The sequence below is a fragment of the Euprymna scolopes genome, chromosome 21 (genome assembly GCF_053919585.1).
Source record: "Euprymna scolopes isolate OS-2025 chromosome 21, ASM5391958v1, whole genome shotgun sequence".
Lineage (NCBI taxonomy): Eukaryota > Metazoa > Mollusca > Cephalopoda > Sepiida > Sepiolidae > Euprymna > Euprymna scolopes.
This window is the reverse complement of record NC_136502.1, coordinates 51,725,218-51,735,707: the sequence shown is the minus strand read 5'-3', so window position 1 is coordinate 51,735,707 and position 10,490 is coordinate 51,725,218. Positions and strand designations below refer to the sequence as shown.

Genomic DNA, 10,490 nt, shown 5'->3' with positions numbered 1-10,490 from the left:
AAAACAAAAAAACTTTTTTACGGATAGATTTTAAACTCTTCCCACTTAAGGTTACCAATACTACAACCTAAAAGTTATGGGAAAAAACGATTTTAGTATTGGTAACCTTAAGTGAGAGGAGTTTAAAATCCGTCCTTCAAAAAAGGGGTTTCTTTTTAAAGATTTTCCAGTGGTCTTAAATTTTTGATCAGGAGTTTATATTATATATATATATATATATATATATATATATATATATATATATATATATATATATTGTTAATAATTTTTACTCTTATCATTTATCTACTATTTTATCACATTTTCCATTAAACTTGCCAAACAAAAATTTCATTTCAAATTCATGCATAGTAGAATAAGCTATTTAACGTTCCATTTTTCTTGCTAAAAGTGCTAATACAATTTATTATGTATAATTTCCGGATAATAGTTATCTGCATATTTCAAAAGAATAAATACATTTACTATTTATAAAGTGACATGGATTTCAAATCACGAGTTCAGATATGTTCTACTGACAAACCCAAAAGAAGGCAAAACTCGAGTCTAGGATATCCGGTCAGCAACTTTCACAGTTTGTGTAAGCTTTAGCAATTTTTGATAATGGAAATAATTATATATCATCTCCAATTTATAAAATGTCTTTACTGTTTTTGTTTAATTGAAAGTTTGCTTGTATCTTAAATGTGAATGGCATAAAAATGCTCTTAAATTCATTTCCCAAAAATTTTTTGTCCAGCATATGCTTTTTCACACATATTACACGAATAATGAAGATATGTTTCTATATGAATGTTTTAATAATAAAGGCTAAAAAATGCAAGTCCACATACTTTATAAGAAAATTTTTTCTCTCTTTTTAGTTTTATTTTACTTCAAAAACTCTCAAAGCTTAAAGGCTCCTTCCTTGGAGCTAATACTTGATCTCCATGTGAGATACATAGATATTCAAATATTTCATTAACCTCCTTTCCATCTCAAATGTTGAGTTAGTAAAGAAGTTAAGAATATTAATTTTCCTCTCTCCCAATTGGCCACTTAAATAGGTTATAGTATATATTTCTTGTGGTCTCTTGGTCTTACTGGATTCCAGGATAAGAATTAATCTAGTCTGATGGAGTAGTGTTTTTACTATAGGTGTAACATTGTCCAGGAACCAACACGTTGAGGCTTTGCTCACAAAAGAGACAAAAAATAGAAAAAAAAATTTGACTCGTTTTTTGTTCTACAACATTAAAGAATATTACATTGTTATAGTTGTGATGTCACCCACATGATCATATTCTCGAACATCCTCCACGAGTCTAACAATGATCTCAAATGTGATTCCCATCTCTAACATGATCTCCTTTTTTAAGTTTTTACTTTTCCCTTCCACTGATGTTATTTCGCATACATTTGCATATGCACGTTCACACTAAGTTACATAAGTAGCATCCTGTAAAGAAAGTGCACCGTTCATCATGAAAGCCTCTGTGGGTTAACTGTATCGAGATTTTATTTGGGTCACAAATACTATGCAACTTTGAATATTTTGTCAGAGTTTAATTTCAGAGAAAAGTATTCTCATGCCAGCTTGTCCTGATAAACTTCTGTACAGAAAGACCTTAGACAATCAAGGACAGTATCTAGTAGGCATTCAAGTTCTCTCGAGAGGCATTCAAGTTCTCTCCAGAGGGATTCAAGTTTTTTCCAGAGGGATTCAAGTTCTCTCCAGAAGGATTCAAGTTCTCTCCAGAAGGATTCAAGTTCTCTCCAGAGGGATTCAAGCTTTTTCCAGAGGGATTCAAGTTCTCTCCAGAGGGATTCAAGTTCTCTCCAGAGGGATTCAAGCTTTTTCCAGAGGGATTCAAGTTCTCTCCAGAAGGATTCAAGTTCTCTCCAGAGAGATTCAAGTTCTCTCCAGGGGATTTCAAATTCTCTATAAAGGGATTCAAGTTCTCTCCATAAGACTTCAAGTTCCCTATAAACGCATTCAAGTTCTTTCCAGAGGCATTAAAGTTTTCTTCAGAGGCATTACAATTCTCTCCAAAGGGATTCAAGTTCTCTCCATAGGAATTCTTATTCCCTATGTAGGCATTAAAGTTCAAGTTCTCTCTACTGTGTGTTTGCATGTGTTTTTTTAAGGAAGAATTGTGTGCAAATGCAATTTCACATACTTTACAAGCATAAGGTTTCTCTCCAGTATGTGTCCGAATGTGTATTTTTAAAGACGAAATGCGAGAAAAGGATGAATTGCATGTCTGGCAGGAATAAGGTTTTTCACCTGTATGTGTCTGCATGTGTTTCTTTAATGATGACGTCTCAGAAAACGTTGATGCACATGCATTACAAGAATATGGTTTCTCACCAGTGTGTGTTCGAATGTGCTTTTTCAGTTTAGAATTCTCAGAGAATGCAGCTTCGCATACCATGCAAGAATACGGTTTCTCGCCAGTGTGAGTTCGGATGTGCTTTTTCAATGAAGAATTCTCGGCGAATGCAGAATTACAAATTTGACAAGAATAAGGCTTTTCCCCAGTATGCGTCCGCATGTGTTTTTTTAAGTTAGAATTCTCGGAAAATGCTGATTGGCAGATTTGACAAGAATATGGTTTCTCTCCAGTATGCGTTCTCATGTGTATTTTTAGTGAAGAATTCTCAGCAAACGAAGTCTGACAGATTTGACAAGAATGGGGCTTTTCCCCAGTGTGAGTTCGAATATGTTTTTTTAATGAAGAATCTTGCGAGAATGCTGATGTGCAGAACTTACAAGAATAAGGTTTCTCTCCATTGTGTGTACGCATGTGTACCGTTAAGTACGCATTCTCAGAGAAGGCAAAATGGCACACTTTACACTCATATGGCTTTTCACCAGTGTGTATTTTTATGTGCCTTTTTAGATCAGAGTTACTAGAAAACGCGTTTCCACATTCTTCACAGGAATATGGTTTTTCCCCAGTGTGTGTTCGCATGTGCCTTTTTAAGTGTGCCTTTTCTGAAAATGCATGACTGCATATGTGACAAGAATAAGGTTTCTCTCCAGTATGCATTTGTACATGCCGTTTTAAGTTGGATTTGGTCGTAAACGATAACGTGCATAGCTCACAAGAAAATGGCCGTGGTTTTTCAAATGTTTCCATGTCTATTCTTCCAGACGGCATGAAAAATGCCGAGCTACTGTTGTCTAACAATTAAGAAATCCAAACAATACATGATATTTACTTCCCAACGTAACCGGTATCTGTGAATGAACATAAAGATATTATTAAAATAAATTATAAATCAGAAAAAAAAATAAAGCAGAAATGAAGAAAAATTCGATTTAGATTCTCATGCATACATTGAAAAAAGAACTCAAGAAAAAAATGATCGTATATTGTGAGACATTAGAATAAAAATAGTTGAATCTTATGTCACTGATGTAAGAATAGCAGTGACGTCATCTTATATACAAATGACCAAACCATGGCAGGAGGTGACATCATAGTGGATGAACAGAAGAAAAAGCGGGGAGTAAAAGGCACCGCATGGCAAGCAACCAGCAAGCATGTGCCAGCATGAGATGAACATGAAGCACATAGACAGTGAAAGCGTTTTTGAAATAAATGTTTAACACATGGGCCGTGAAAACGTTTTTAAAATGAATGTGTAACACATGGGTGGTGAAAACATTTTCAAGATGTACACGTACCACATGACAAGTGAAAATGTTTTTCAGGTGAACGTGTAAAACATAGGCAATGAAAACGTTTTAGAAATGAACGTGTAAAACATGAGCAGTGAAAACATTTGAAATGAACATAGAACACATGAGCAGTGAAAGCATTTCCTAGATTAACGTGCAACACATTTTAAAAAAAGTTTTTATTACATTTTCACCCCAAACAAGGCACATTGCCACTTTGATGTAGGGGGCTACTATCAGGGACATAAGCTACAGGAATACTATGTGGGGAGTTGGGCAGCAAGATGTTGGTTAACGTTACACTTGAACTTTTGCATGTCAGTAAAATTGGGGAAGCAGGAAAACGGAAGGGAATTTTAAAGTCTAGTGGTTCTGGGGAAGAAACTACTGGAGTAGAAGCCTCTCTTACATCTAGGGATCTCAACTGTGAAGGGGTGGGGTTTTGCAGCTTGTCAGGTTTGTTGGGGGTATTTACGTCGAGGGGGTACAAGATGAACATGTAGCACATAAGCAGTAAAAGCATTTTTGACATGAACGTGTAGCAGATTGGTGGTCAAAACATTTTCAAGATGAATGTGTCACACATGGGTAGCGAAAATATTTTTGATGTAAACGTGTAACACTTGTGAAAACTTTTCGACATGAATGTGTTGCATATTTGTGGTGACAATGTTTTCAAGATAAACGAGTTGCACATGTGCAGTAAAAATGTTTTGGAGATGGGTGTGTAGCATATGAATGATGAAAACGTTTTTGAGATGACAACATAGCAGTGAAAACATTTTGGAGATAAAGATGTAGCACATCGGCAGTGAAAATGTTTTAGATGTTTATGTGTAGCACATCTGTGATGAAAACATTTTTGAGATGAACGTGTAGCATGTGGGCAGTGAAAGTGTTTTTCAAGATGAACATGTAGACCATAGGTACTAACAATGTTTTCGAGATGAACATGTAGACCATAGGTACTAACAATGTTTTCGAGATGAACATGTAGCACATGGCAGTGAAATCATTTTCAAAATGAAAGTGTGTAGCACATTGGCAGTGAAAGCATTTTCGAGATGAACATGTAGCACATTAGCAATGAAAGTGTTTTCGAGATAAACATGTAGCACATGGGCAGTGAAAGCCTTTTAAAATGGACATTTAGCACATGGGTGGTGAAGCATTTTCAAAATGAACATGTAGCACATGCGTAGTATAAGCATTTTTGATGAAGCACATGTGAGTGCGAGAGGAACTTTTAAAAGAAGATGCACTCCAAAATTTGTCAAAAAAAGATTGGTTGTATAACTTATACCTTCAATCTGCAGATACAGAATCCAAAAGAAAAAAAGAGATTTTGAACTACATGTGTTGTAACAGCGAAGCAAAACACATGCCAGTGAGAGATTTGAAAAACCCGCATGGCGGCAAAATGCAGATACTTCTAAAACCAAGATGCAGGCATAGTTTGGAAAGTACCATGAATAAATTGCTTTTATTTCAATTTTAAAACAAAACTTGAGTCATGCTTCTTTTTTCTCTCATTTGTTTCTTTGCAAGAATTTGATACATGTGTGTGTCCGAGTGTTAATATGTAACATTTAGAAATGTGTTGATTCTGCATTTTAAAAATTATTTCTCTATTTCTCGTGTTAGATTTATATTTTTATTGCAGTGATATACAGCACGTCCTCGAACAAAAGTATAACATTAAAATTTTTATTTCTCTACGTCTATTTTTCTCTTTTCCTAACTTGCTCATTTTACCCTCCCCTCTCCACTACTAAGCCCATTTTCTCTGTAGCTGAAGATACACATAGACAACTCTCCTTATACAGGGTGGACCAGAGCAGCTTGCTTATTTAAATTTGGCACCTTAAAACGATGGTTACTCCAAGGATGGTAAGGATGGACTTATTTGAGAGGGTGGAGCTTAAAGTTTGGTTATTATTCATTTTTAATTTATTTTTCAGGAACTCCAATGAGCATCATGGAGTGGATGAAGTTGGAATGTCCTTTCACTGTTGAGGTATTTTTGAAGGGTAATCTGCATTGGCCAGCATGGTCCCCTGATTTATCACCATGTGACTATTTTCTTTGGGGATATCTGAAATCAATTGTTTATAACGATCATCCTAGCACCTTAACTCATCTGAAAAACAACATCTGACAAGCTGTCGCCAACATACTAATCGATATGCTGGAAAGAGTTGACCGAAACTTCAGAGTTTGATTAACTCAGTGTATAGAGAAGAATGGATTCCATCTTACTGATATCCGCTTTAAATTGGTAAAAATAAAAATTAAATGTTGTTCAAAGAATTACATGTATACCTGCATTACTTGTGTTTTAATTCATATTCAAAATAAGCTAGTTGCTCTGTCCCAACCTGTATAATAGGTTCATCAATAAATGAGTTGGCATTTTCTTTCCAAATTAAAATATAATAACACTGAAAACCAATTTCCTCTTCCACTGATGGAATCTAGCCCAGTTGACCCACATAGAATGAATACATTTTTCTATATTTTAGATTCATATTTTTATTCATCCTGGAGAAAGCCGATCAAGAAAATACCAACATTGTGGGTATTTGTTTCATAGTTTTTGTATTATTTTTTAACTTTAGGTGGACATACAAACATACACATAGACAACTGCACTTTCTATAAGAAACAATATATATCATTAAACCACTCTATATAAAATAAAAATCGCTTTAAATGTGCAGCAAATTATCAAAGTAATCATATATTGAAAAATAAATTTATTTACTAAATGTAAAATTTAAAAACTGGTATCACTCTTTAGCTTGATGAATATAAACAATTCTCATTAAATGATTTTATATTTATTCATTGACACATATACCAGATTAACTGTTCCCTTCTCCTGTATACATTAATAAAGGTTAAAATGTTGTATCAAAAAGTAGGAAGCAGACGAATTACACAATATTATCAAATGTTTTCATTCCTTAAATCAAAAGACAATCGACCACTTTTTGTGAAGATAATTTATTTCAAAACTGATTGATGTAAAAGAGCTAAAAATACTACTTCAAAGTCAAAAGCTTGGCATTGATAAGTGATAGATGGAATAGATTTTAACCCAAGAAACAACAATTCTTCCCTCTTTGACAGAAACGTTGCTCATGAAATATATTGAAATTCCTTTATTTTAATAGCAAAAAATAAAAAATAAAGAAAGGAAGGAATTTCTGACGGGAGAAAAAAGGTAAAATGAAAGGGACTTTTTATTTGAATTGGTTTGTTCATGTTTTTGTGGACTTAAGTTTTTTCTTGTTTTTTATTTTACCTTAGAGCAGGTTCTAAATTCTGGTGAAGAATGTTTTTCAGCAGGTGAAGAAGTGTCACATAGCATGGACAGTTATACAAAAATGCATGTGAAATGAAGTCACCAGTAGCAAAAAAACAAGGTACTCATGCACTTATTGATCCATGATGAAATAATATTATTTAGAAAGCTATTCTTAACATGGGGACAGGAGGGTGGAGTGTACCTATTCTGTACTTTCATCTAACAATTTAATAAAAACAGATATCGTAAAACTTTAATGAAACTTGAAAATACTATTTAAAAAATAGCGCGGATCAATAAATGCACTAGCACCCAAAAAAAGATCAGGTTATAACGTTCGAGATCACATGAGAAGCATAGAGAACGTTCGAGATCATGTAGGTGAAGTCACAGCCATAAAAATGAGGAAATAAATAGGACTGTTACATAGAAAAAGTGAGTTCTTTTTTATTCTTTGTCTGCTTTGCGACTGAGGTCACAATGTGTTGTTTCCTGGACATTACATTTCTGTTTAGCTTAATTTATCCTAAATATGTATTCAAAACTTACTATATATATATATATATATATATATATATATATATATATATATATATACACTACTTACTATATATATACACTACTTACTATATATATATATATATATACACTACTTACTATATATATATACACTACTTACTATATATATATATATACACTACTTACTATATACATATATATATACACTACTTACTATATATATGTATACACTACTTACTATATATATATATATATATATATATATACACTACTTACTATATATATATATATATATACACTACTTACTATATATATATATATATACACTACTTACTATATATATACACTACTTACTATATATATATATATATATATACTACTTACTATATATATATACACTATTTACTATATATATATACACTACTTATTATATATATACACTACTTACTATATATATATACACTACTTACTATATATATATACACTACTTACTATATATATATATATACACTACTTACTATATATATATATACACTACTTACTATATAAATATACACTACTTACTATATATATACACTACTTACTATATATATATACACTACTTACTATATATATATACACTACTTACTATATATATATATATATACACTACTTACTATATATATACACTACTTACTATATATATACACTACTTACTATATATATATATATACACTACTTACTATATATATATATATACACTACTTACTATATATATATATACACTACTTACTATGTATATACACACTACTTTCTATATATATATATACACTACTTACTATATATATATATATACACTACTTACTATATATATACACACTACTTACTATATATATACACACTACTTACTATATATATATACACTACTTACTATATATATATATACACTACTTACTATATATATATATACACTACTTACTATATATATATACACTACTTACTATATATATATATATATACACTACTTACTATATATATATATACACTACTTACTATATATATATATACACTACTTACTATATATATATATATATATATATATGTATTCAAAACCTATATATATATATATATATATATATATATATACACACTACTTATATATATATATTTAATATTAAGTTTCTTATCTAGAGTCACTAGTGTTTCATTCTTATACAATCATCAGAGCAAGAACAGCTAATTACTCCTGGTTGAGAGGGTCAAACCACGTCAACAAAGCCACCCTTGACTTTGCAGGCTAGAATCTTTTCTCCAAGCCACCAGCAGCTAACACATGAATTGCAGACAACGAAGCAACTATGAAGGTCATGTAAGAAAGCAAAGAAAACAGAGAAAATATTTGATTTGCTCATGAAACACATAAATAAAAAGAAATACGCTACCGAATAATGTAAAATAAACTTTTGTTTATTTCCATTAATAGAAAAGAAATTACTTTTTTAATGTGCGCAAAGGTGGCGGCCAGTATGAAAGAAGGAAAGGAGGAAGAAGGTGAAGACTTGAGAGCATGAGAGAAAGAGTCTGACTATGTGTTGTGGTGAAGTGAGAGAAAGAGAGAGTCAAGCAATGTTCTTTGGCATGCAAGAAAAGCTGTCATTTCAGCTACTGAATTCGCTTGGCAAGCGTTCCACTTGTGACTTGTCTTTCTGCTGGTGTCTTCTGTCCCTCTCTGACGCGAAATGTTCTTCTTGCCTTTTTATATTTCTTTAGAGGCTCCCAAAAAATAAGTTTTTTTTTAAATCAAGCCCTGATTGGTCAAAAAATTCATATTTTTGATGAAAAAAAAGTGCTTTCAACTATGTCGGCCATTTCTCAAGTGTCCTGCTTTTTGACGCAAGCGGTTTGGTGTTGTTGAATGCTGTAATTTCCACTCAAATGAATTTGTAAATTTTAATGTGTGTGTATCTTAGAAAAATAAAATAAGAAAAAGCACAAATTACAAGAAAGTTGAAATGAGGCATTTTCGCTAAAGTTGACCACTTTTTTCTTAATTCCTTAAATAGGGCTCAAACTAAATTTCTTGAAGGGGTTTTGTAGCTGAAATATATTTAAAAAATAAATATTAACAATTTTTATACCTACAGGCATGAGTGTTTTATGCTTACAGAGATGTGTAGGATTCTCCTCATCCTAATTAAATCTTCGTATGGAAAGAATATGAACCTAATAGAAATCACCTTAACTCAAAGACAAATGATAAAGGGAGGAAAAAACAGTTTTAAGACAATTTCTATTGCAACAGATAAGCGATCTTCCCTTCATAACCTCTTTTTTAGACACGTGAGATAGTCGCTATTTTTCGATGATGGCCACAAATTGGATGTTCAATTTAGTAAAACGTAATAATTGAAAACTGGTCTCAGATGATAAAAGTCAGAATTTTTTTTTTTCAAATTTTTTTTTTCTCTGAATGTTAAGTTAAAAAAAAAACTGTATAAATTTTTTAATTTAGAGGTGAAGGGCAATTTCATAGACGTCCACCATTCCAAGTTCTTGTTTATTTCTTTTCAGTATTAACTATAAATATAATAATATATTGTATATAATTTTTTCAAATAACTGTAAACATATATTTATAATTCAAAACATTTATTTACAGATACATTTTCACAAAAATTAATGAATGTTAGATTAACCATTCCAATTATATTTTAACTATATAATAAATACAACTCCAGTAGATGATACTGTTGAAAAAAACTATTTTTCTAATCAGTAGCGCCAAAGAAATTCCTGGGTGGCTGCTGAACTAGTACCTAGTTTACAAATAATTTTATTCATAATGGATATTCTTATCTGTTATATTTAAATCAATACTGAAACGAAATAGACAATAATTTGAAATTTTTTCACTAGGGGACATGAAATTGGCTGTCACTATCTATTTTCTGTCATCTTTTAATTAGCGCTGATAACAATGAGTGAATGTGTTATTGCCACTTAAGTTTAGGTTGC

The 10,490-nt window shown here is 31.6% G+C and overlaps 1 protein-coding gene across 1 annotated transcript in view; it reads right to left on the bottom strand.

Annotated features, from left to right (window-relative positions):
* Positions 1-245: 245 nt before the first annotated feature.
* LOC145242801 (uncharacterized) overlaps positions 246-10,490 on the bottom strand; it is a 35,837-nt gene continuing 25,592 nt past the window's right edge. Inside the window, exons 4-5 of the mRNA XM_080105932.1 lie at positions 4,971-4,977; positions 246-3,166 (exon numbers count right to left, since the gene is read on the bottom strand). Of these exons, the coding sequence (XP_079962058.1) occupies positions 1,629-3,166; positions 4,971-4,977 (1,545 nt within the window). The 3' untranslated portion in view covers positions 246-1,628. The remainder of the gene's footprint in view (positions 3,167-4,970; positions 4,978-10,490) is intronic.